The sequence below is a fragment of the Delphinus delphis genome, chromosome 2, assembly GCF_949987515.2.
Source record: "Delphinus delphis chromosome 2, mDelDel1.2, whole genome shotgun sequence".
Lineage (NCBI taxonomy): Eukaryota > Metazoa > Chordata > Mammalia > Artiodactyla > Delphinidae > Delphinus > Delphinus delphis.
In genome coordinates, this window is record NC_082684.1 from 86,410,502 (window position 1) to 86,436,808 (window position 26,307).

General features: G+C 46.8%; 2 protein-coding genes across 7 annotated transcripts in view; both read right to left on the bottom strand.

Annotated features, from left to right (window-relative positions):
- Positions 1 to 234: 234 nt before the first annotated feature.
- On the bottom strand, positions 235 to 13,643 carry CDAN1 (codanin 1). 3 transcript variants are annotated; one of them, XM_060005091.1, is made up of 28 exons: positions 13,518 to 13,643; positions 12,798 to 13,288; positions 12,354 to 12,560; positions 11,996 to 12,165; positions 11,750 to 11,863; positions 11,589 to 11,667; positions 11,046 to 11,166; positions 10,764 to 10,873; positions 10,206 to 10,295; positions 9,241 to 9,316; positions 8,495 to 8,700; positions 8,080 to 8,200; positions 7,581 to 7,727; positions 7,298 to 7,464; positions 6,819 to 6,906; positions 6,484 to 6,573; positions 6,243 to 6,297; positions 5,887 to 6,023; positions 5,698 to 5,801; positions 5,261 to 5,419; positions 4,851 to 4,914; positions 4,606 to 4,684; positions 4,272 to 4,420; positions 2,747 to 2,854; positions 2,556 to 2,619; positions 2,212 to 2,393; positions 1,841 to 1,948; positions 235 to 1,024 (listed from the first exon to the last, which is right to left on the bottom strand). In XM_060005091.1, exons 1-28 carry the CDS (start codon positions 13,605 to 13,607, stop codon positions 899 to 901), a joined length of 3,702 nt encoding a protein of 1,233 aa, XP_059861074.1. In that variant the 5' UTR covers positions 13,608 to 13,643; the 3' UTR covers positions 235 to 898. The 3 variants fall into 3 exon arrangements, with proteins under 3 accessions (XP_059861074.1, XP_059861072.1, XP_059861073.1); XM_060005089.1 differs by having other exon boundaries at positions 12,354 to 12,557; positions 13,518 to 13,607; XM_060005090.1 differs by lacking the exons at positions 235 to 1,024; positions 1,841 to 1,948; positions 2,212 to 2,393; positions 2,556 to 2,619; positions 2,747 to 2,854 and having other exon boundaries at positions 3,927 to 4,420; positions 13,518 to 13,607.
- Positions 13,644 to 20,119: 6,476 nt separating this feature from the next.
- Positions 20,120 to 26,307, bottom strand: part of TTBK2 (tau tubulin kinase 2) — a 138,588-nt gene continuing 132,400 nt past the window's right edge. For all 4 annotated transcript variants that reach the window (XM_060005095.1, XM_060005094.1, XM_060005093.1 and 1 more), the window contains 2 exons: positions 24,151 to 25,424; positions 20,120 to 21,818 (listed from right to left, as the gene is read on the bottom strand). In XM_060005095.1, the coding sequence (XP_059861078.1) occupies positions 21,356 to 21,818; positions 24,151 to 25,424 (1,737 nt within the window). In that variant the 3' untranslated portion in view covers positions 20,120 to 21,355. The remainder of the gene's footprint in view (positions 21,819 to 24,150; positions 25,425 to 26,307) is intronic.

Below are 26,307 nucleotides of genomic sequence, written 5' to 3' on the forward strand. Positions count from 1 at the left end.
AAACCTTTAAAGGAGTTGAACGAAGTCAATACTGTTGGCAGTGGCTTAACAAGGGCCCCAGGCTCTCTGGCCTGCAGGGTCTCACATGATGGAATATTTAGGCATTGCTAAGTGGCCAACCAATGGGACAGCTCTACCTTGTCAATGCCCACCTCCAAGCCCACCTGAGACTTCGCAGCCTTCTACAGGGACGAGTAAGGTGAAAATAACTAGACATGAAGCCCTTGGTAAAGAAAACAGTTTATTTTAAAAACCTCTAATGTTCTGCCCGTGCTTGGCCCCTGGATGGAGCTAGAGTCAAAAGTTACTACCTGCACGGGACTGAAGGCAGGTGGGGTGCAAGGTAAAAGGCAGGTTTCTGTTGGGCGAGCCCCACATTTGTTGTACGTTTTTAAGGAGATGGCAGTCCAGCTCCTGGTGGTAAGAAAATGTAGACTCCCAAGATTCATGTTTAACTTTACTCACAAGTTAAGCAGAAGTCACTTCCCTCTGTCAGTCATGATTTCCCAAACCACAAAGCTCTAAGAGATGCTGGGACAGCAGCAAGTGGGGCTTGAATCTTGTGCCGACAAGCCCCCACACATCATTTCATAATAAATGCCAACTCTTCTTCTCCAGGACTGGAGTCTCTAGGTTCTTCCACCATAATCCTGAATCGGGTGACCCCCTCCTGCTTCCTTTAGGACTTGGGATGGTGAGCCCACAGTCACGGGGATGCCAGGCTGCCACTCTCTTCCTTTGCATGTGAGCAGGAAGCCTGATGACAGACTGAGCTACTTCCACACCAGCAAGGGTCAGGGTGGGCACTTGGGGTGGCTCTGGGGCCTCCTCCTGAGGCACAGTCAGGCTGGGTTCCAGCGTTCTGGTGAGATGCCCAAGGTAGGGCCGCTTCCCAGCCCTAGCTCTGGGCCAGCACAGTCCCCCGGTTTGGCTGCACCAGCTCACAAGCTCTTAGCTGAGGTTGTGGCACATGGGGTTCAGCTAGAAACAGGTTGAACAGTGTTGCTAATTCTTCAGAAAAATCCTGGAATAAGCAGAAAGATGACAGAAAAGGCAGACACACAGTTCTAGATTGTTCAATTCACCCTTTTTACTAAAAATCAATCCCAAATATCAAGCCCTAGCTAACCAGACAACCTGTTTTATTTTTTCCCAACTGCCTTCTACCTGGAAATGGACGTGGAAACCTTGTCCCATTAGTACTCTAGGATGCTCAAGTTCCAGCAGGGAGAGTGAACTCTAATGGGAAGCTCAAAACCACTAATGAGTACTTAATATGCACATTATTTCATCTTGAAGAACCCCAGGAGGGCTAAATTATTCCCATTTTATGAATGAAGAAACTAAAATTACTTTGTCCCAAATCACAATATCATCAAGGACTAGCTGAGATTAAAATCCAGGTTATTCTGATTTTAAAAACCCACACTTGGGAATTCCCTGGTGGTCCAGTGGTTAGGACTCAGCGCTTTCACTGCTGGGGCCCAGGTTCCATCCCTGGTTGTGGAACTAAGATCCTACCAGCCATGTGGCATGGCCAAAAAAAACAAACAAACCCACAAACCGCACACTCACTATGCCATAAACAAACTATCTGCCTCTTCCATCTTCCCTTCCTCCGTGGACACAGTCCTTCATACAATAGATACTTAAATGTGAAAGAGGACCCCCCCAGAGCAGCCACTTCATTTCAGGGTGGTCCTCAAGAAATCTGACAAAATCCACTGAACTTTGGGAAGATCCTAAGAATGCCAGGCCCCATCACTTGCCCCCTTTCAGGATAAAAGGGACATATGACACCTGTTCTCTCTCCAGGTAAAAGGAGACGAGGACTCCTTACCCTTGGCCACTGGGCCTCATGGAGGCTGCCTAGGCAGGCCTCTATCTCCATCCGTCCCATCAGACCTTTCTCTACCAGCTCCCGGAGCAAGAACAGCAGCAGGTCCCACTGCAACACACACAGAGGAAGAGGTCAGGGTGGCTAGGAGGACTGCACAGTGACCTTGATACAAAGGGCAGAGCTGCTGAGGGAGGAGGGGGAGACGAGCCGAGACTAAGGGAGTCTGAGCACGGAAGAAAAGATAAGCACAGCCTCAGCAAAGGGGGACTAAACCAGCTAATAACATTTGGGGTGGGGATGGTAGGAGTAACACGACTGCAGAGGCTTCTCAGAAGCCCACTTGCCCCCCTCCCCCCACCTCTCTGGCTCACCTCCCTCGGCCGAGTGGCTGCCAGAAGCCCCACGTTTCTTGGCCTCAGCAGCAGCTGCAGCGGAACCGGCACTTGAAAGTCCTCCTTCCACAGGGAAACCAGCATGAGCAGGAGCCTTCGAGCCTGCCCTCTCTCCAGCTGCTGCTGTGCCGGGGGCCCTAGGACAGGAATTTGATCTGCAACTATGGGGAGAGAGGAATGCCAAGCTCTAAGAAATGGAGGCAGGGTCACGTGGCCCTGGGAGGACACAGAGTAGAAAAAAGCTGTTTTCTAATCTTGCTTGTACCCCACCCTGAGAACTGGGGGATCCGGCAAGAGAGTGATGTGATAAAAAGGAGCCATACCAACGAGGGATGCTAACTCCACAGAGCACTTTGCCAGATGCTGCTCAGCAGGTGGGCACAGGAACTGGGGGAAAAACGGGGAGACCTTGGACATTAGCACCATCCTTAGAGCAGCAGCCCCAAGCCAATGCAGCTCTGATTATTACGCGCTGGACAAGGATACATAAGAAGAGCATCTCGTCGTGTCTCACCTGGCGACACCGCAGCATCTGGCCCAGCTGGCCTAGAAGCTGCTCCAGATGCTCTGGGGAAACTCCCTCCTCAGAGTCCCGGGGCCCCACGGCCAAAGAGAGCACATCCTGCAGAGAGGGGTGGAAGCAGAGTAAGGCTTCGTGCCAGGCCAGGGCCAAGGAGGCCACAGAGAATGTGGCTTGGGGTGGGGATCAGCCAGTGGAAAGAGCCAGAAGGAAAAGGAAGACAGGGCCCTGGGGTGAAGTAATGGGCAAAGGTGCCCTTAGACTTGGGGCTTGGGCAGGACAGCACAGCTGGGAGAAGCAACCAAGTGGACAACAAAGGAACAGATGGAGCAGGTAAGCCAAGGGACAACGCGCTGCCAGAGAGCTCAAGAGATGGCACTCATCTTGGGACAGTCATACCTAGCCAATTCCCAGACAGCATCTTATTCTGAAAGCATTCAGGGGAACTGTCCTGTCGTGTACATGTCGTACTATTTTCTGTCCCTCATGATTCTCTGTTCATCTTCTCAGGAGAGTCGAGGTTTCAGTACAGAAATCCTCTGCATGTTGAAAACCAGTAGCTAATGGCTGCTGAGAGTTTTCTTCTCCCTCTTACTCTTCTAATTTTAGTCTTTTTTTTTTTTTTTTTCAGTACGCGGGCCTCTCACTGTTGTGGCCTCTCCCGCCGCGAAGCACAGGCTCCGGACGTGCAGGCTCAGCGGCCATGGCTCACGGGCCCAGCCGCTCCGCGGCATGTGGGATCTTCCCAGACTGGGGCACAAACCCGTGTTCCCTGCATCGGCAGGCGGACTCTCAACCACTGTGCCACCAGGGAAGCCCTTTAGTCGTTCCTTTTTAGTCTCTATTCCAAATCTTTATTCTCACACTACTACCCCAGATCTGGGTCACTAGTTTAGGACTCTGCCCCAATCACTCAATTCTGCTGCTGGAGGACAAAAGCAGCCCAACAATTCGTAAATGAACAAGCATGGCTGTGTTCCAATAAAACTTTATTTACGAAAACAAGCAGCAGGCTGGATTTGGCCCACAGGTTGTCAGCTGACTCCTGCTCTAGACAGTACCAAAAAATTTTTTTTCTCAAATTAAGAGCATTGATAGATTATTCTTATTGCCTGTAACTAAACAAGCATCACCTCCCACATAGGAGAACACTTCTGAAACCATATCCCAATACTGCGATGACTGTTCCTTAGAGACTTCCTACTGCACTGGACAGCCATTCCCTACCCCACTCCCATCATCATCTGTGTAACGTGTACTCAGTCAACAATTTTCACATCTACCCCTTTCCCTTTCACCTTTTTGGGTGATTCAAGTACAGAAGTCAGAGAACAGCAGTTACGAAAACCGTTCAATTCAGTTCTGCCCTACCTAATCCCACTCAGTAACAAAATGGGAACTAGCTGGACAACACAGAAAGCTGCCACACAAATACTAGAGTTGAGGGAGAGAGGAGGGAGACTAGGAAAAGAGCAGGGAGAGGGAGGAGGGGAGCCGAAGGGAGTAGGGAGCTGTGTACTTTTATCTCGGAGATGAGGTGGGAGGGGAGGGGAGCATGGTGCTCACAGGCACGGGAGCAGCCCCTCCGCTCCCCCCGGGCAGCTGGCTCAGGACCCTGGGCTCGAAGCATGCGACTCACAGCTGCTTTCACCTCCCTTCTGATCAGCGCTGCAAATCAGAGGGAGGACAGAAAAGGGGTCATCAAAGCAGCCCTGCACAGGCTCACCATGCCAACCCATGCCCTTCCCTGTTACCAGCTGGCTCTGAGTCCTATCTCCCCCACATGGCCTCCAACTTCCTGCCAGTCCACTTTTGAAAAACTTGGTCAGCCGCTCCCCCTCCCTGGACCTTACCTGTGACATTGGCTGACAACCAAGCACAGGCTTTCTCTGTTGCAAGCCCCACAGCAATGTTCTCTGCACTGCTCAGAACCTGTGACACAGAAGTTCTGAGTCAGGGGCAAGTTAGGACAATGACGAATGCCCAAGTCCAGGAGTGACCCACCTGCCACCAGAAGCCTCACACATACAACCCCGCAGCACTCCTCTCCCACCACCAACTGCCCAGCCCGCTAACCCCAGGACTCCTTCCTACGTACAGCTGCCGGGGTCTCCTCAGGGAGCAATGCCCTCACGGCACCAGGGCTCTTCTTTTGGCAGAACCTGAAAGGAGACAGAGGTCAGTGATGTCTAGATGCGTCAGCCTGGCCCACAGAAGGAAACGCCCCGAGTGCAGCAGTCGCCCGAGCTGGAAGGGCTCTGCCTCAGGGGAAGGCACCCTCAGCCCTCCGGCCCCACCCCAGATGCCCTTCCAATTCAGCTCTGGACTCTGGGCCCTAAAACCTCTAAAAACCGAGATGAGAGCCTACAGAGCAGGCAAAAACACAAAAAAAGCAGGGTGGGGAGAGGACCAATAAAGGATGAGTATAAAAGAGGAGGAAAAAGGGACAGGAAAGTAAAACTAAGAGGAGAGTGGAGATGAGAGGATTCAAACAGACTGGCGTCTTACTCCCGCCCCTGGGTCAATGCCTGGGCCCCGTGAGGGCACAGCCGGGAACACAAGATCTCCAACAGTTGGGCTGGATCTCCCCCTTCCTGTCCCTGCGTCACCAGCTGCTCTTGAAGAAGCGACTCTGCCTGGCGCACCAGATCTGCCACCAGCGTGGCCCTGCAGTAGGAACAGCAAGGTTTTGAGGTAGTTGGAAAGGGTGAATCAGAAAGGGGCTGCAACTTCAAGGAAACCTGGTCAGAACTAACTTGAAAGAACGTCAGCAATTTTAGCCTCCCCCCGTCCCACCTGGCCCTTGTCCTCTATCACCCGCTCCCCCGCCACCCCTCAGCTGACTTTCCTCAGTTTGGCAACAAGGTGTTATAAAGGGGAAAATTGTAAGGAAATGAGACTGGGGACCCTCAACACCTCCATTCCCAATCCCAACTCATCCTCACTTGATATGCTTGACACAGTTCGAGCCGATTCTCTCTGCCACGAACTCCACGGTCCTGCGCAGGGAGGGTGGCTGGTTGTGGAAAAAGGCTTGAGCCAGCTGTGCCTGTTGGGAGGAGGGGGCAGGGCAGTGAAGGGTCCGCTTTCCCTTCTCCACTGCGCGGGCCCCCCGCCTCCGCCCTGCCCCCTACCTGCAGCCCTTGGGTGGTCCGGGGAGGCTGGGCTCCCAGGCCGGTGGTGGTGGTGGTGGGGGTGATTTTCCTGACGAAGCCCCCACTCCGTCCACTGCTTCCTGATACCCAGGAGGCGAGCAGTTTGCGGAGCTCTCCTGCATCAGAGAAGCCCAAGTGTTTAAGTTCCAGAACCGTCCCACCCTCCCAGCATCTTGACTTTTAAGCATTTAGGGAATAGAAAGACTGAGGCACCAGGGAGCGCCTAAGAACAGAACAATGTACTGGGGTGCTGCGCCCACAGGGTGCCTTTTGGGTACTCATGAAGGGACAGGCCAAGGACCAAAGACCCTCTGAGGGGAGACCAGTATCCTCACCAATATAGGGGCAGCAAGTGTAGAGCAGGTGCTGGTCCACCACAGGCATGCTGTCCTGGGGGAGAGAACAGGCCAGTGTTGGGAAGGCAGGCTTCCCTTCCTCCCCAGTGTGCCAGAAACATAAAAGTCTTATATAAAAGGCTTCAGTCTATTCTGGCTTGTCTCCTGCTGGGCCCTACCGGGCAGCCTGCCTCCTTTACTCTTGTGCTTCCCATGGCTCTGGCTTGACCCCAACACTCACCAAGCCATGCTCTGAAGCTACTGTGTCCACCTCAAAGGCATCCAACTGACCCTCTTCCAGAAAGAACAGGTCCTCAGGGACTGTAGGAATCTGGCAAGAGATTAGGGCAGTGCAAGTCAGCACTTCAGAGATTCGTCACACCTCCTACCTCATGGTTCCAGGGTTTAGACACCAGGTTCAAAGCCACCTTCCTCTGAAACTATGGCAATCCCTACCCCTCCTCCGAACCTTCACCTTCTGGCCCCACCCTTGTTCAGACTCATACATCCTCCCTTTCCCTGTCTTCAGCCACAGTAGTCACCCCCTTCTCCAACCTGGACCCTCACTCCACCAACCTGGAAAAGCCAGCCCAGGACAGCCAGCAGCAGCAGCTTGTTCAGGAAACACATCTCCCCTTCACTCTCCTTTGACAAGACCAAGCTCCTAAAATGTAAATAAGGGTGTGAATGGAGTCTGTGCAAAGAGAGAAATGGAATACAGTAACAGAAAGCTATCACTGGCAAGGTACTTCTCAAAAACAGACCTAAAAGGGACTGCTGTTGTACAAGAAACCAGGTCTCATCACCCCACCCAGATCTGTACTCCCTTCTGAGCTGGGCCACAGTAGGAATAGAAAACGGCCAATCAAAGTGCAAATATTCAATAACTGCCCACTGTCTTTCCTTGTGGATCAAGGCCTGGCCTCTTCCCTGAGGGTCAGTTACAGCTACGGTACCACACAGGAAGCACAGGCTGCTTGACCCTCTTCATAAATGGCAGCCTCAGCAATGTTCTCCCCACACCCTTTTCTCAAGCCTGCTCTCTCTCTACTCACCGATGCAGGTGCAGCAGGAGAGTGAAGATGCTGCGGTAATAGTCCAGCATGGGGACGATGTGGTCAGCCAGGGAAAGGAACTCCACCAGCCAGGGCACCGTGAGCACTGCTCGCCGGGCCCGCAGCCCCTGCTGCAGCAGAGCCCGCACATCCAGGACCGGGGGCACCTGGCAGGGCCAGTGTCAGTCAGTGGGTGGGTCAGTCCCAGGGGCTGGGGGAAGCCTTCTAACGCCATTGCCTTGAAGCTCCTCCCAGCTCCCTTCTTACCAGAGCCCCCAATCACCTGGCTCCTCAGGGCCAGAATGGTGTCCTGGAGCTCACGGGTCGGGGGTGGTTCGGGCCCCCGGTATGGCAGGAAAGCCACAAAGCCCAGGAATTTAGCCAGAAGCCTCAGGCTGAGCAGCACCACAGCAAACTGCCTCCGTTCACCCTGCAGGGCATCAAGAAGGAAAAGGTCCCAAGCATAAGGCTTCTAGAACAAAACCAAATCTGTGGGACTTCTCTGGTGGTCCAGTGGTTGAGACTTCGCCTTTCAATGCAGGGGGTGCAGGTTCGATCCCTGGTCAGGGAGCTAAGATCCCGCATGTCTCACAGCCAAAAAACCAAAACATAAAACACAAGCAATATTGTAACAAATTCAATATAGACTTCAGAAATGGTCCACATCAAAAAAAATCTTAAAAAAAAAAACAAAAAAAAAACCAGATCTGTTACAGATTTCTTCTTGAAAATACCCTTTCCCCCCTAGGTCAGAACCCCATCATCTCCCTCTGCTTTCTAACCTGCCAGTCCACGTCTGATTCCCCGTCTTCATCACTGGGCTCAGGCTGAGGCAGGGCAAGGCTGTTGAGTTCCCGGATCTTCAAACTCAGGCTATCCATGAGATGCTGATTAAACTGGAAGCTATGAAGAGGAGGGGGAAATAAAGGTACTGGAAGAAGTGTTGGAAGGACCAGAATAGAGAAGAGGTACTCCAGATAGAAAGGCTCAGCAGGGTAGACAGAGGAGGCCAATGAGGTTATGGGTGAAAGAATGAGAAGGGAAATGGAGGCAGGAAGTGTGAATTAGAAGGAGCCCAGGCAACACCCAGTCCCACCCTGTTATATTCCAGACAAAGGAGAGAAAACGCTGCCCTTCTGTGAACACAAACCTCTTCTGGCCTCTGCCCCCACTCTCTGTAAGACAGGAGACCTTTACCTGCTGGCACTCAAGATGAAGTCCCTGAAGAAGCCCTGACAGCCTGGGAAGGTGGGGGGTGGGCAGGGCCCCCCACTGCTCTGAGGGGCCACAAGCCGTTCCTGCAGGCGCCGCAACCGCCCCAGCTTGTCAGCTCCAAGCATATTTAACACATCTGAAGCCTCGCCCAAGACAGTGCCCCCAGCACCACCAGGACTCTGACACATCTGGGACAGGGGGAGGAAGAGAGAAATCAAAAAACCAGTGAGTTTTTCTGGAAAGAAGGACTGAACAAAATGAGGAGGAAGTGATGAACCCTGTATCATGTGCCATAGATATGTTTTTTGAGGTCTGGATTATATTCTTATTTTTATAGGTGAAGAAACGGAACCTGTAAGATTCAACATCTGCCTAGGGTCACAAGAGCTAGGATTTGAAACCAGACCTGAGTCCTAACCCTGTGCTCTTTCTACCACAGCACAAATCAAGGGCAAGAAAGTAGCGAGGTGCTGAAGGAAGGCCAGGAGAGCCGGGTGTCTGAGGAGGCCTGGGGAGGCAGGAGGCGCAGGGCATGGGAGAGAGCGCTCCGCCTCCTCGAGCTGGCTTCCTGAGTTTCAACCACCACCCAAAGAACAGAACTCTTGTTCAATCTCCAGCCAAGGACCTGCCTGCTTGCCTGCCCTATCCCAAAGTGCCAGCCATTACTTGGCTGCCTATAATACATACTGTCCACTGTAGATTAATCAGTCTCCCGCTAGGGCTATTACCTGGAGAAGTTGTTTTTGGAAAAGTCGAACAAAATGGCTGTGGCTGCAGGCTGCAGAGAGTTGACTCATCATGGCTCTGAGGAATAAGAGGCAGGGATGGAGTGTGATGGAAGGAGGAAGAGGGAGAGAAAGATCTGAGAGAACAAGCCAACCCTTGGGCCTTTCAGCCCTTTACCAGGGGCTTGACCAGACCTCTGCCAGAGCTGGCTGGCACAAGGCTATGGGAAAAGGTAAGGGACACTCTCCTCAGCCCCAAGACCCCTCAAAGCTAGAGATACACTTAACCAAACATGAAATAATACCACCCCTCTCATCTTCAGTCTACACTGAATGCCAGTGAGCTTCATGACCAACGTGGACAAGAGAATATTCTTTCTGTATCCTAGTTATCTAGCTATGCAAAGTTATCCGTATTGTCAAATGAGATGATGAAGAAAATGGAGGTCGGAAAGGGTCTAAAACTTGGGCCAAAACTCAAGCAAACTGAAATAACAGCATTCCACTTTTTCAAGCATTTGCAATCACAGAGCAAGTATGAGTGATTTCTGAGTGTAAGGAGCTGGAGAAACAAATCGCTTTTTTTTTTTTTTTTTTTGCAGTACGCGGGCCTCTCACTGTTGTGGCCTCTCCCGTTGCAGAGCACAGGCTCCGGACGCGCAGGCTCAGCGGCCATGGCTCACGGGCCCAGCCGCTCCGCGGCATGTGGGATCTTCCCGGACCGGGGCACAAACCCGTGTCCCCTGCATCGGCAGGCGGACTCCCAACCACTGCACCACCAGGGAAGCCCGACAAATCGCTTTTGAGTAGAGGCAGAGATGGCAGTAACTGAAGAGATTAAGGAGGATAGAAGAAAACAGCTTTGCCCTGGAAGGACAAAGCCTTCCTTCAATCAGCTACCCAAGCACCACTAAGCTGCTCACTACTGGAAGCAAGAAAGACAAGGTGACCGGTGTATGAGCACATACCTGATCCTGCTGCCCAAGCCCTTCTCAAAATCCCAGCCAGGCTCTTCATGGCGATCTTCCCACTCTCGAAGCACCTCATAAAACACATCCCTGACAGACACATAAGAATGTCCGATCAACTGAAGCACAGCTGGCCTAACTCATTCTCAGGAGTGCCTTCCCTAGCTCAGAAGAACTGAGGACAGGACTATCCACAGCCCCGTTCCTTATCCTCTCCAGGGTTTTCTATGTGATAATGCTACAGACCCGGTAGCAGTACACCACATGCTTCACATACTTCTGTGGGCAGTTAAAGCTGATATGGCACTCTCGTCTGAGAATCCAGTGACTAGAGTCATACACCTGCGAGAAGGCTGCTAAGGTCAGAGGTTCAAGTCCATGGGCATGAACAGAATGAGGCTAAGTGGCCCTTATGATGTTTGCCAGGAAGGGCCTGGTAGTGCTAAACTACCACCTGTTAGTGTCAAACTCCTAGTTTCTATGAAAATGACACAGACTGCCTATCCCAGAGAAAATCCTGCTTCACCCCCTTCCCCCAAAGTTCCCTTTTCTTATCACCTCTGTTTTTTAAAAGTATGAAAGGCTCGATCACTGGAGAAGTTGGCACGATTGTCAGTTTCTGGCTGAAAGGAGACAGCTTGTGCAGAAGGTGGCATCGCCAGAGAGACCTAAAACATGGCAGTGACAATTAGGGACTGAAGCTGGCAGAGTTCATGCTCAGAAAACTTCATCCCCATTCCAGTGCAAATGACACTACAGTGATGTGAGCTGGGCTGCCTGAGTTATGAGACCAGAAAGGGTCAGGTCCAGGCTAGTAGATGTCTAAGATGGGGTCACTACCTTGGCAACACTGCCCTCATAGGCAGCTCGCAGGTGGCCTTGCAGAACTGGTGAGAAGCACAGTAGCCGTTCATTCTCAGCCAACAGCTTCAAGGTCCCTTTGTCCAGGTGGGAAAGAACGCTACAGGGACAAGAGCACAAATGACCAAGAATGGGACAGACTGAAAATAGGAAGCTGGCACCTGCACACCACACAGCGTGTTACCTGGAGCATGGACCAGGTACATGAAGAAAAGTCATGGGCAAAGGATTAAAGATGGAGGCAAAGGGGAAGGAAATAAGAGAGACCTAATGGAGCAGCGAACAAGAGAGCAGGGCAGAAACATTAGATAAACCCAAAGGTCAGCTACCAAGACCACCGGGGGCAGTTTGATTCTTTCAAGGGCTAAATTCATAGCCTTGACACAAAATTGAAGGTTACGTGGAGGAAAAGGTCCAGGGTCACACTACACCTGTGTTAAGCACAAGCATGTACCCCAAGTAACAAGAGAACCAAGTGGACAATGGGAATAAGGCTCAAATGCCTCTGCTGGGGAAACTCACTGAAACTGATGCTCCAAAACCTGCACTGCAAAGAAGACACAATCATGGACACTCTGGAACAGAGGGCTTTCCAGGGAATCTAGAAGGACAGTACCAAGTTGTTGGCTAAGAATGATTTCATTTCCAGACCACATTTCTCAAAAAGAGGCTTGTTCACCAACCTACGGCTCCTGGATTTGGTTCAAGGTCACTGTCCTTGGCAGCCACCATCCTCCGGGCGGTAAGGAGCTGAAGGACGAAGAAAAGCTCCAAGAAGAGGTTTGGTACCAGGTTTTCTAGATAAGAAAAGAAACTCCAGGGTATTGAACATCATTCAGAACCAAGGCTCAGTCCTACATGCTTTATCAATTCTTTTAACCTGTGGTTCTACAAGTATCTCCATTGCAGGGCCTTTTGCTCTCACTCACCTGCAATGCATGAAGAGTAGACAAGGGCTACCAGCTCCAGACGCTCACGGGAGGATACTCTGGCAGGGTCAGCGGGTTCAGCTGTGAGGTTTCCTGTTCGGCTGGGGTGAGGACATCCTGATTCTGGGGTGGGACAGGCGGGAGCAGGTGACTGCTGCAGCAGCTTAGAGCTATGGGGAAAGAAATGTCATGTATAGTCAGCCCGCCTTCCCCTCCACAGCTATACTCAGGTTCCTCAAAGAGACATCCACAGACCAGGAAACAGACCCAGGGTTCCCAGGGGACAAATCAATCACAGAGAAAAGCCCTGCCAATCCCCCAGAGGCAGCTGACATCCCAGGGAGCAGCAAGGCCATACCGCTCCTTCCTGAGCATCTCCCGCTCCTCTTGCAGACTTCTGCACCCTGGGGAAAGGCTATGGCCCCAAGGGCTAGTGTCCAGGACTGAGGGTTGGGAACTGGGGACAGAGTTGATTGGGGGTGAGGTGAAGCAAGTCTTGGGCTTGGAGAGTGACCGCTCTTCGCTCACCGGAGTTGGGTTGATCCTGCGTGAAGGCTTGGTCCTGCTGAGGAGTAGCCACAGGTTTTTCTGATATTCCTTTCTTCAATCATCTCCCCCTCCACCACCACCTCCACCACAACAGCCTGGACCCCCTGCAAAATGCCCCTCACCACTATAGTTATCTCATCCCCAACCTTCTAGCCATTACCATGCTTTACTACAGAGCACCCAGCCTTAGTTTATTAACTCCCCTAGTAGAGCCTTCGTGCCACCCATCTCCCGGTTAAGGGCTGATTCTCACCCTGCAGAGTCGGGGGGAACCGAGCCTACGGGAGGGAATTCCTCCAGGTTGCTGAGGTTTGGCGGATCAGAGCGCGCGAGGCTGGGGCTGCCGGGGCTGCCAGAGCTCTTGGGCCTCCGGCCCCCGGCCCAGGGCAGGCTCTCCCCGCTGACCCCCTCCTCCAGGGCCCCGGGGCCGCGGCCTCCTCGCTCACGGGCCGGCCCCGGGCCCCGCCTCCTGCCCCCACGGCGGGCCGAAGGGGCCTCAGCGGCGGTGGGGCTCGAAGGCTCGGTCGGAGGGAAGAGCTGGCTGCGCGCCCCGCGGCCGCCCCGCGGCGGGCCCCCGGGTCTCCCTGGCAAGGCTGCCGAGGAGCCCGAGGCCTTGGCGGGGGTTGGGGGGCCCTGCGGGAGGACGCGGCTGCTCTGTTCCCTCAGGAAGTTCAGCAGGAATGGCACGAATTCCTTCCGCAGCGGCCGAAGTGAGATCAGCGCGGCCGCCTCCCCGGGGTCATCCTGAGGGAGAAGCAGCGAAGGGCGAGAGGGTCAGCTGCCAGCGCGGGGCCGCAAGCAGCCGGGGCCGCAGGTCGCGCTGAGGGGTGGGCGGCCGGGGGTAGCTGCCCCTAGCTGGAGCGCACTCGGCCCGGGCTGACAGCCAGGCACCCTAGAGGAAGAGAACGAGAGGGGTGGTATCTCCCGCGGGAAGGAGATTCGGGCCAGCCTGGGGGCGTGTCGGCGCTGTTACCTCCGAACTCTGGGCGCTGCGCGCGATCCATCGCACAGCGGCTGCGACCGACAGCTCCTCTCGCAGCAACGACTCCAAAACGGCCGCCATCCCGCTCCAGGCGCTCGGAGGCGATTGCGCAGGCGCAGGCGCCGGCGCGCCACAGGCGCCCGGGGGGCGGGGCGACCGTTGGGCCGCGGGGTGTAGAGGGCGGGACCAGGGCGGTGGGGCGGGACCAGGGCGGGACCGAGACCGAGACCTGGGCCGGCGGCAGCGGCGCTTCAGCAGGCTGAGGCTCCGCCCAGGCTTTGGCTCAAGGCCGCGGATGGGTCCGCGGTTCCCGACAAGAGGTACGGCGGTTCCCCAAGTGCAGCGCACCACTATTGGTGAGGCCCGGCCCCGGCAGCTCTGGCCCGAAGGCGACCTGCCGGGACTCGGGGACGCGGAGGGGGAAACCAAGGGCCCGGGAGAGCGGCCGGACGGTAAAGGTGAACGATTCTCCAGAGAAGATGCCTATATTTTCTACGATAAGCACATTCTTTTCTTTCAAGAGTCTTTCTAGGTTCAGTCGTCACCACCCTAAAGAAGTTAGGCAAGGTCAAAATGAAGTTAAGCTAACTTTATCCTTTCTCAAAAGCTGAGTCTCCTGCCCATGCGGTACCAATGGTTTTCCCCACTCACCATCAACTGATCATTTAAGACTTTAAGACAGAATTCTTGCAGGGGGGCTTTTTAGGATCCTCAGCCCACAACCCTTCAAGTGCCTCCGCCCATCCTGCACATAGAATAGCCTAGTCTGTATCCCTTATACATTACACAAGGTTAATATGTGAGCTACTTTGCAGTTGAGAAGTTAACAGGCATATACATAATTAGCTTCTGGGAGCTTGAGTTATTTCTTAATTTCTCTTATTTCGAAAAACATCAGTCACCTCTTTGGATGTTGCTGCTCACTGAGAAATCAAGACAGGGAACCAGGCAGAGAAAAACAAATGGCACTAACATTCCAGGCCAGACCAAATCAGGAAGGGTGAAGCAGTGCCCATGTGAATGCCTCCTGAGAGTTCCCCTGGTTCAAAGGAAGGTGGAAAGGAGAGAATGGTGGGAAGCACAAATCACTCCAGTGCTACAGGGACATTTCCTACAGAGAAGGAAAAAGAACCCCTGGTTTTTATCTGCAGGGATTGTGAACGCCTAGTTTCTATTCAGTCCAGTGTTTCTTTTTCTAGGTCACTTCTGGATGCGGTACTGCATTTATAGAACACTTTCTACTCCCTGTTGATCTTGTAACCTCTGGTGCATTCAATAACTTTATCAGAAAAATAATATTTCCCACCTTTGAAATCCAAACCACCACACAAACAGAACTAGAGTTTGCATGCGGAATGAATATTTTATTACTAGATTATAAAAATAAAATACAAAATAATTTTAAAACAGAACTTAAAACACTGTACAAAGCTTTAATATGATACAAATGGGAAAATTAAATAAATAGTTACACTTTTATGTACAGATGGCCTATACAAAAGCACTCCATGTTTCTGCCAATACTCTATGTCCTTGGTTGCCTGAGCAAAAATGCATAAAGAGGGCTGCTTGGAAGGGAAATGGATACAATACCTTTGAAGGTATTTCAAAGAGCAATTCTCATCACTCTGATTTCATTAAGAGGAGAAGAAAGGGAGAAAACTATGAAATTGTTAAATTACTCTAACTTACTGGTCTTGCTCGACAAGAGAGAATTCTTCTGGTTTGTGATTCCATCTGATTTAAGAGCTGCCAATAGTTCAGAACTTTCAAGAATTATATCTAATTCAAAGCTAGGTGTTTCCCAACTCCCTCTTTTTTCCTAAAAGCTGTGAACTTGTATGTAAATGGCCCAGTGAAATTCAGCACTTGGTTATTTTAGGAAAGGAGTCAGAAGGAGGGGGGACCACGAACTGTGCGTGAGAAATGAGGAAGCTCAAGCCTGGGTCATCTGTTATTTTCTTTACTCAGTTCATCCAATCCAATTTCAGAGCCCCAAGTGGCACAGTGTTACATTTCCTTTAGCTTCCTATCTTTGTATCTCTGAATGCTTTTTACCTTAGTGAACTAACTTACCTAACTGGTGAATAGTTTAAAAAGAAAAAAATCCCAAGGGCTTCCCCTTCCCTGGTTTGATCCCTAAAATAAATCACATTCAAGCTCTGGTAGGTTTGTTTATCCCTTGTGGATGAGAGAAGAACACCCAGACAGATCCCAGGTATGGTGAAGTGCCATGCATGAATTTTAGGATTTAAACTGTATATTTTAAGAGGGAAAAAAAAGCAACATATGGCAATGGTAGTCTATATAAAAATTTGGTCTACCTAGTGTTTTTAACAGGGTGAGTGAACACTTATGTACACAATATGAGACAATATTAAACTACTGAAAAGATAGATAAAATTTCCTATCGTTAGTGTGTAAAATTATATCATCAGCAAATTCTATAGTCACGTGGGCTCAAAGGTCTGCCTCACTGAATCCTATTCTCTAGGTCAAGGAACCCAGAACCCCTGGCCCAGGGTATCTGAGAGATATGTCAGTATCATCAGTGATACATACTGTGCCCGTATCTGTCACTTCAATTAAAGAGGCAGATCTTGTTAAAGTTCCACAGGGCAATGAAGAAAAAGGCTTCACATCCTTTACATGTCTCCTTAAGACCAAGGATCCAGCAAAATCTAAGGAAATATTCAAATCATTACTGAGTAAAGGTTTCAGCTTGGCTATTCAGTGTCTTGAGATTGTGTATCACATCAAGCAATTTTCCAAACTTGCTTAAGGGGAGTAAACATCAAGCTTATGTTTTAAAAGTTGGAGCAGGTATTCACAACTGAATTAGAAAATGTACTGATGGGTCAAGACTTTAATATCATCACTTCATGTCCAGCCAGGGATTTGAGATGTGCAGCATCCAATTCTCCTTAAAATGAATAGGGAGATCCTTGTCCCATGTCCTGGAGTTACCTAAGAACTATAGGAATTCCCCATTTATCTCCTGCAGTTCTCCCTAGCAATGTTGGCAACAGATTCTGCAGGCTCCTGAGTCTAACTGGCTTAAATTTCTCATATTTCCAGAGGGACAGCCAAACTCTTGAGAATATCCAATGATATGTTTCCACACTACTCCCACATCCTTGAAGTATATACCAGAGTTCTATTGGATGAGGACAGGGAAGTGGGATGTCCTAACAACCACCTGGGGTTTTCAATGTACTACATCTTTCTATATGGTCTGAGGACTGGAACTGCCTCTGGTTCCCTTCTCTAAGTTAAGGTCTAAATATGCACCTGTGATTTCTGAACTTGGGTAAATATTGACATGTGAAGACTACCATAGTGGTTACATGCCTTAATCCATGCCATAATACTTTTTATATTAGAACACAGATAAATAACTATTCTGCAAATAAACTGTCTACAGAACCAAACTCAAAACTATACAGTTGTCACCAACCGTTCTATCTCCTCAGTGATACAGGTGCTGAAATATCTCACCCTTTAGGCAAAGTCCCAACACATCTGTGGTAAATACGTATAAACAGAAATGGGCAGATTTTAAAACAATGAACGCAAATAACTTAATTCCAAAACACATGAACATGACAGAAGAAATGGTTCCCTAACATATGCCACGTTTTGATAGATATCAAGGAATGAAAAGTTTTAAAATGTGAACATTTTGATTTTCAAGACTAAATCTAGACTTATCTACAAATAAATGTATTTTCAAATAGCCAGGGTAAGATGCATTTTTTGCCCTAAGACACTAAATTCTGAATTCTGGATCCTGTTTCTCCGATCACCAATTCCTAAAGTTAGATTAAGAATGTAGTTCCTAGAACAAAGAATCCTCTGCTCTTCAGGGAACAAGCATAATGATTTTACTTCAAAGCTACTGGATATAGAAAAAGTAGTTATCGTTTTAACTGTCTGTGTCTGGGTTTATAAAACATGCACCAACACTTTTCCTTGTCAATTGAATATAACCATACAAACATTCACATGAAAATCTGTGGCCTGGAAGGAATCTCTGATGATTACAGAAGAACTTCAAATTCCCATACTGGCTAAGAGCAGAACAGATACTGCACCCTAGTCCGCTGGATTAGTGAGCAGCTGAGATTTGTTAAGTATTTAAAGCAATCAATATAGAGTAGATAATGACAACAGTGGGTCTCAATTACCATTTTGCCACTAATTTAGGACTTGATTAACTTGTTAACTCAGGAAAACCCCCCAAAAACAAAAAAGCATTCACTCCACAACATGCAACTTGAAAAACAGTAAATGTAACTATGCCACTGTCAGCAAGGCTAGCTTGCACACCAAGTTGAGAATAAGAGTGCCTACTTAAGACTTAACATTCGAAAATGTTTATAATCTGTGCTTTAAAGTTAAATTTGATATGACCCAATTTTCATTCTTTGTTCACTACACATTAAAGTTAAATGCCTTTAAGCTGTGCAAAAGACTGCTATGTGGAATTTTAACATTTCAAACAATCTACACCCTGGAGATTTGGCAGCATAATTTAGGAATAATGCTACCTAAAGGGACTGAACTGTTGCCAATTCCATCTTCCGCTCCACCCAAGTAACTCCAAAGACTAGACAAGGGAGGGTAAGGGCAAGTGTGACTAGGTAACTAGCCATTTTGTTGTGAAAGGAGAAACTAGGAGGCACCTGGCTTTCAAAAGATAATTTTAACTTCTGCCCCATACTACTCTTAATATAGTTTGGCTTGACTTTAATTGACGGCCATGTCCCTCACCTTAGGTAGAATAACCAAACTGGTTTAAAATCAGTTGGATGATCTATGTTTGTCACTGAAATCTGAAATATGCCATCACTAAAAAAGTTAAAAATAAATAAAAAAGAACTAACAACAACAAAACCCAACTCATTTTCTGTATCAGACTCTAAAATAAAACAAAAACAAAAATCCTTGTGCCAAAAGTGCTTTGCTCAGGGCTGCGAACATCTCTTTTTAGCCCAAGACATCTAAAATCTAAAAAAACAAACTGCTTTTAAAAACCGTAGAGTAAATCTCTATACAAGATAGTCCTCTTAAGTGTATCTATTAATACATGAGATATAATTAATCTGTCTTCTTTTGAAAGTATCAGAGCAGAAATATCTTTGGTTAACTCTTTTCTCTACATGAAAAATAAAATATTCTTACACAACAAGGCTGTTTCTCTCTGGATCTTGAGTTTGTCAGTGCCATTTAGAAAAGGGGGGCAACACAGTGGAAAAGCTGGGAGAAAAATGGAAGGAACCAAAAAAGAGAGGAAACATTCAGTTGCCATGTTGCCATCACTGTCAGTTTTGACTTCTAGCACAGAAATGCCAATAAGAAATAAAATAGCACACATACTACAGTTTGCAGCCTCATCAGCTTTTCAAGTAGTTACCATGAGCACATTTCTGATTAGAGGGCTCAGGATTTAAAGCTGGCTACTTTTAGCACAATTTAGCTAATAAAACAGGAAAAAGATAATTTCTTAATTGTAGATTACTTCCCACCGCCCACCTCCCCAAGTGAGGTGAAAAGAGGAAAGCAGAATGGTAATTTGTAAGAGATTTTTTTTTTTAAATCAATTTATGTCAGACCCATGATTATCATCCCAGTTTATCCACTCTAACCATAAGGACAGAATTATGTAATTAACATGACAAATCTTTGAACAAGTATTACAAGCGAGTCCTAGTAATTTTTTCCCCTATTAAAATCTTTCAAAAATGAAAATTAAATAACCTATCTTGGCTTGTTAAAGACTGCCAACCTTTGCATTATTCACAAGGAAGGCAAAAAGAATGTTGTGTCACATGCCAAGAACGTATTTTCAGAAAATGAAGATAGACAAGGCCCAAGTGTACACGAGGCACACAATAAAAAGTAATTTTACCATCTGTGATCTTGAAATTACAAATGGAGAATGAGAAAGAATGAGTTTATATAAGCATATGTTTCTCTATATATTTATAAATATTTATATAATTTACCATGAAGACATGCAAGTAGTGTTATAGCAACTATTATACAATATAATACAGAAGGATTGGTCTTCCAATATTACAGTCGCTTTAGTTAAACAGCAAATATGTCTTATCTATTGCATTCCTCTGTAGTCTTGAAACCGGAGAGAAATTAAGATTCCACACTATGCTATATTTCTTAGGGGAGACCGTATATGCCTCAATAGTGTTTTGAGTTTTTGTTTTTTGTTTTTTTTTTTCAAAAAGCTCAACACAGATAAAGAGAACAAGATAAGTTCAGTGCAGCTTCAGGGCAGCTTTGATGCAGCATTAGAATATGTTCACTTGGTGAGGAAATATCTTTCTTTTTTTCTGTTTTCCAATTCAACCGTATTAGGTTTGGCAGCAAACACAAGGTCAAAGACAAAGCACAGATGTTTGCTAGAAGGCAAATTTCAACAGCAAGCAGACCAATTTACCTGACCTTAATAAGGTCTTTACAACACAAAAACTGTGAGTATAAAAGAACTCATTTAAAAAATCTAGTATAATTTAACTTTTACTGATTCCTCTTAGCAGAAGAGTGAGATCAGAACAAATATGATCCTCCTTACAGCTTTATAAATTAAGATTACATGGAAATCAGGTCAAGAAGCCCAAATAGTCAAACTAAAGCACAGGTGAAGCAGGTAATAAAATCTTAAAAGATAAATATTGAGCCTAAATTTATTTTCTCAGATACTCATTCCTTATTGGCTAAATGTATAAAATACAAAGTTTGAGAATTTTAAGCCTCAACATACCTAATTTCTTCCTATTTTTCTTTCTAAAGCTCTAAAAGCATAACGTCACATTCCACAGCAATGTACTTCCCTGGTATTGTCTTGGAGGTTGATAGTAGAAATAGTTGGTACCTAGAAGATTTAAGGAAGCAAGGTCTACTCTGGTCAGTTTTCCTTCCACAAGGAGGAAACTAACAGGGGAAAGAGGGTTCTTCTATCTTGAAGGTATTACTCCACACTCTGTCCCTCTCCCTAAAGCACTGAAGCCTGCAAAGTAGTTTTATTTAGACTTTTCCTTCCTTTACCTAAGTTTCATCAGTTATTTTTCACAATAAAAATATACTGAGTTAAGTAACTGTTGCTCCAAAGAGAAATATTAGGGGATTTAGAAAAGTAATTGGATTTGAAATTCTCAGCACGTGCTGCCAAAAGCACGTTAGAATGTATTGTCAAAATAAGAGAGACTGGATCAGGTGACAAACACTAACTTTAAAAAATGTGAAATCCAGGGAGGGTACTAGGAATGAGGCAAAGTAAAGGTGTGAACTCTCAATACACCAGATAAACACACAAGCCAAATGTATACGAGCACTGGCTCCCCAGCAACACACTTCTTACATATTCTAATATCGGAGCAATTCTGACTCTCCGAGGTTGGGAAGTTTGGAAAGCAAATATTAAAGTAAGAAGTTTCACTTTTGCTATATAATCTTTTAGTAGAGCCTTAAAAAAAAGTAGGCTAAACCCCTTAAAATTCCAATCCACCCCCTACCTTCAACATTTTTGTTTTGAAGGCAGATAAGAAATGAGAGTTCATTTAGCCAGTTTCACCCCCTTGGATTTTGCTGGCTTGCCCCTTCCTATGCAAAGACATTGATTCCTGATCTGCTTGCTGCCTATCTTAGGTAATTTCTTATCATATATCTTCTTATAAATATTTTATCATGTTACTTTCTTTTGCAAGACAAGATCAACACTGATTTTTTTAAATAGACAGTACAGGGACACACATGTATCAGATTTAGGAGGAAGATCTCACACCTTTCACAGAGATGCAGCCCAGCTCCTATCTGCTGAGTTTACTGGCTGACTTACTCTTCCCTGGGGGGGCTTTAGTGCTGGCCGAGTGGTGGTGGAGGCTGCTGGATCCTTTCAGGCCATTCTTACTGGGTTTGCAGTGCTCCTGTTGGCAGGACCTCCTGGACGAGGAAGATCCTGAGTGGCTGGGAGGTGACTTGCTTCTCCCCAGATGCGGGGATGAACTCCTCTGGTCATGATGGGGCCGTCCAGCCCTAGACGGTGAGGAACTGGATGTGCGAGGCAAGGAAGAGCTTCGAGGAGAGGCACTGGGACTCCTGCGAGGGACAACTGGACTCTTGGGTGGTGTCTTTGGGTTGTGAGGGGATCCTGGACTCTTGCACTGAGTAGTGCTCCGGGGTTTCTGAGATCCATTTTGAAGAATTTGGGCCAGGCGGGAGAAAAGGTCTGAGTCGGAACTGCTACTCCCTAGGACTCTATATCTGCGGAGCCTGAAAGAAAACAGAGAATAATTACTTTCATTTTAATTCACTTTAAGTGTGCCTAGAAAGTCACAATGTCCCAAATCATAATATGTATGATGTGAGTCAAAATCAGGAAACAGAGGATGCGGAGTTACTCTTTCATATACCAGCTGTATAACCCTGGACAAATTATTTAACCTCTTCCAGCTTTGAAGGGGAATATTATCTATCTCACAGGGTTACTGAGCAGTCAAGTGCAGTAAAGTACTTAATTGGATGTCTGCCATCCAGAAGCACTTACATGTTGTTAAGCCCCTTCCTCCTATAGCATGTTTGCTCTTCCCATTTTAGAATTAACTTAATGAAATGTCTCTAGCATGTTAGCACATGAGGGAGAGTAAACAATTTTGTTTAAGGCTTTTAGAACAGGAATTCTATATATACTTAGGCAAACATTAAACTCCACAATGTAAGTCTTCAACAGTACTCACCAACAGCAGGAACTACAGATAAAAATATATTTCAACCTCATTTAATAATTTCCAAAAGAAAAGAGTAGTCACTGGTTTCTCTGGGCCTCAGTTTCTGCCCCTGACGATACCCTGAGATTCAGGAGAGCCGAATGCCTCTCTTACTGGCAACCAAGCCATCTAGAAAGCATTCACATAAATAGCAATGTCTCCTCTGCCCTACATATCTTTCTGTCTTGGCCTAAAATCCATTCAGTTTAAGAATTTAAACCTCAAACTGCTGACATGCCACTCCTTACGGAAGGAAACAGGAGAAGAACTTCCAAGTTGTACTGGCACCTGCAGGATGCAGGGGACATATACAGCCACCATCACCATCATGGATCAGCAACAATTTACTGATTTTTTCTCTGAATTTTCTCTCTTCTTCCTTCCCCACCATCTACTTATACTGACAAATGACATAAAACTCATTTTGGTTAAGCCTAACTTCATGGATCTTATTGTAAAAATTGAAGAATGGAATAAGATAATTCCTCTGTGCCAGGACCTATGTGGGAAAGTTGAGCTCCCACTGAATTCCCAGATGAGTTTCAGGCTGGTCAGCTCTGTAATATCTGGCACAATGCCACACATCTGGCTTTGTTATCAAGTTACCAAGTTCTACTTTGAGGGGACATGTAAAGTTGTAAATAGTAAATAGTAATTAAGATTTGTTTGTTGCAGTCCAAAGCAGCTCAAGCCACAGATATACTATCTCTATTAAGCACAGATGCCAAGCAAAAGGGGGGACGGGTGAATATTGTCCATGGAATCATCTTTTTAAAATGTCTCAGCTAAATGACTGCTGTTTACTCATCACCATTTTTCCCGTTGAAGTCTAGTTCCATGGTCATTTCAAATCCAGTGTTTAGTTACCTTTGAACCTGAAAGAAACCCTAGGGCAAGTCAAAACTAAACTTAACTTTAGGTAAGGGTAGCAAGTTCTGCTGGGTAATGATGCAGATAGAACCTCACTTTAATATACTTCAGAAATCCTTATAACAGGTGGAGGCCTATTATCTAGAACAAGCTATAATTTTCAGGTAAATTTATTTTGATGTCCACTTTGTTTTTGTTAAAAGACTATCCTTTTGCTTCTTCTCCAAGGGTTTAGACCATTCTACTCTGAAAAGTGAGTAATGGCTCCAAGGAAAGCACTCTTAATTGGTTCATTACTTCCCAACATTTTCCTCTCTTCAAAATATAATCACTCCATGGTCAACTACACATAAGAATATTTCAATAAACAAGCATACCACACAGTAAATATTAAGGCAATATCTTTATTATGTATGGTCCTGTATATCATCAGATGTAGGGAAACTCCCTAAAGGATTTTTTTGTCTAATTCATTATAATCAGATAAATTGAACTGTTACTAGGGTCCATTCATCATATTACAGACACAGTATCTTTCCCCAGAATTTGACGTCATAATGACATCTGTTATAACGGGATTCTGACTGGACAAAACTAGAAAATTACCGAGTATCTAATTAAAATGGACTGGGAAAGAGATATAACCTTTGTTGCATGCTAAAAAGCACTAAACAAAGCTCTAGACATATTCTACCTGATTTCCTCTTCCCAAAACCATGAGGCAAATGTTTTACCCATATTATAGATAAGGAAATTGAGGTTCACACTGCTAGAAAGTGCGAGAGCTAAGAATTAACCTGGATCAAACTGACCCTTTCAACTACACTATGCTATAAGGCTTGGGAAAGGCAGGGAAGGAAGTAGATGATCAGAAGCAGGCAACAAAAAAATGAAACCAATGACATAATCAAGCAGACACAGAAATAATGCTACACACTTAACATAGGGAGAAGAGCACACAGCATTACCTGGCTTCTACTCCAGGCCTCATGGGTGGCTTTCCTGGTGGTGGCCGAGGCAAGAACTGAGATGAAGTTGAGCTGTTGATTTGATCTGTGTTGATCCATGAAACTGGCCTTGGAATTTTGCTCTTTCTGGACTGGGAGATGATGGGTGTCAGAAAGCTGTCTTCGGCTGACCTGCTCAGGTGTGAGTCTACAGCCAGCCTTGAAAAGGGAGTGAAGACTTCCTCCTCAGAAAAAGGAGCAGGAATAGTGGATAATCTCTCCTCTAGCAATTTATCAGAGGCACTTGAGAGGTCCCCAAGGAAAGACTTGAGTTGCCTTTTTTCCACCAGAAGCTTGACTAGATCTGGCTGATAAGCTTTCTTTTGGAGGAGCTTCTCTTTTGCAGAGACTGGACAGGATGATTCAAAAGTTGAATCTATCTCTTGTGCTAAAACAGGAATTCGGCTGTGTCTAGTTACAAAGGATGACCTAACCACATCCTTCCGAGATGGAGGACAATGTTCACTCTCTGAAACAGAATGAAATAGTTCTCCATTTCTAGGGGCAATTTTCTCTCTCTTACCCTCTTGGTGCAAAAAAGTAGAGAGGTCTCCTTGATGACTCAGCAAGTCTTCACTCTTGATGTCATCCTCCTTAGATATCTTACCTTTTTGCATTGCTGCCACCTGGCCTATCTGTCCTTCAACATGTTGGTCAATAACTCGTGGAGATATCGCTGAAGTTCCAACTGCCAAAAGCTTCACTATCTCGTGAGTTTTGTCTTGATTTGGCACCACACTAAAAGTCTGTGTCTTTGTCACATCAAGAGGTTCAGTAGTAGCTGAGTGATCCCTTTCCACCGTCACCAAGTCTCCTGGGAGAGGGGAGATCTCAATATAAGGCTGCCCTTTACTCAACTTCTCATCTTCATTATCTGACCCCACAAGCATGCTTTTCTCTTCCGTTTCCCTAGGGAGACCCTCAAATTCTCTCACAGCCAGTCTGTTATGGTCAGGAAGGTCTTTTGGTCCCAGGTCTTGGGAGCTGTCACACTCTCTAATGCTGGGTAACATGTCATGACCAATATGATCTATCTGAAGCCCAAAGTCTGTTCTGTTTCCTCCACTAGGAGGTTCGCGCTCTGTCACAACCAAGCCAGAGAAGCTCTCCCTTGGAGAGTAAAGTTCCACAGTGGGCTCCATGGGATGAAGGTCTTTCTTTTCTGGCAGCTGACCATAATGAAAGCTACCTGAAGTCGACTGTGTAGATGCCACAGAACGTCTAGGAATTGTAATCTGGAGAGAGAAGAGAAAAAAAGTTAAATGCAATAATGTGGAATTATAAAATGAAGATGTATGAGTTGAGAGTTAACACCTCAAATTCTAATTGATAAGAGGAACGCAGATCCCAACCAGCTTTGCCCAACTCATACTTAAAATGAACAATTCTGAATAAAAATGCATGATACTCAAGCTCCCCTACTCAGAAACTGTACAGAACAGTCCCCCTCTAGGTTCATCCCTGCCTTTTCTTTAGCTTGCTCTGTACTCTGGAAGACTGATTTCTACTGACTGCACTATCCAGGCTCCCTTACCGTCTGATTTCTGGTTGTGTTTGCCCAATGGGCAGCACCAACAGAGAATCAGGGAGTTGGAGGCGAAAAAGATCTGGGTATTACTTCTCTCTGCTTCCTCCCGAGGGACTGCAGCTTTGGCGGTACACTCTACCACTCCTGGCCACAGCTTCTGTCACATGGCCCCCTCTCCTATAGATATGACTCTTACCAGGTTCTGCTAACTGCCCCTCTTCCTTCTCTTTCAGGACTCAGAATAGGAATAGCTCCCTCTATTTCTGTTCCTGTTGGCTCTCTTAAACCCTACCCACACGTCTGTAAAAAGTTCCCTTCATTAGATTTTCTCCAAGTCCCTGTGAGTGTGCCAGTTATTTCCTGCCAGAATCCAGATACAGAATCTTAGGGAAAAATTATCGGTAAATTATTCTAAGTTGAAAAACTCCAAATTTACACGCATTTGTTGTTTCCCATAAATTCTGTAAATCAATGTTATTAATATTTTCCTATAAGCAAACACAAAGATGTTTACTAATGTTTTATATCTTCTTTAATTTTTTAAGGTCCAGCCTATTATAAATGAAATTCTACCATCCTTTCACAAAGGT

What these genes read in the sequence shown, in the direction of transcription:
- CDAN1 (XM_060005091.1), bottom strand. Translation starts at nt 13,607, where the DNA reads ATGGCGGCCGTTTTGGAGTCGTTGCTGCGAGAGGAGCTGTCGGTCGCA. An exon ending in GAGATGCTCAGGAAGGAGCG is followed by an intron (nt 12,166 to 12,353) that starts GTATGGCCTTGC and finishes CTTTCCCCATAG; the next exon opens with CTCTAAGCTGCTGCAGCAGT. An exon ending in TCCAAAAACAACTTCTCCAG is followed by an intron (nt 8,701 to 9,240) that starts GTAATAGCCCTA and finishes CCCCTGTCCCAG; the next exon opens with ATGTGTCAGAGTCCTGGTGG.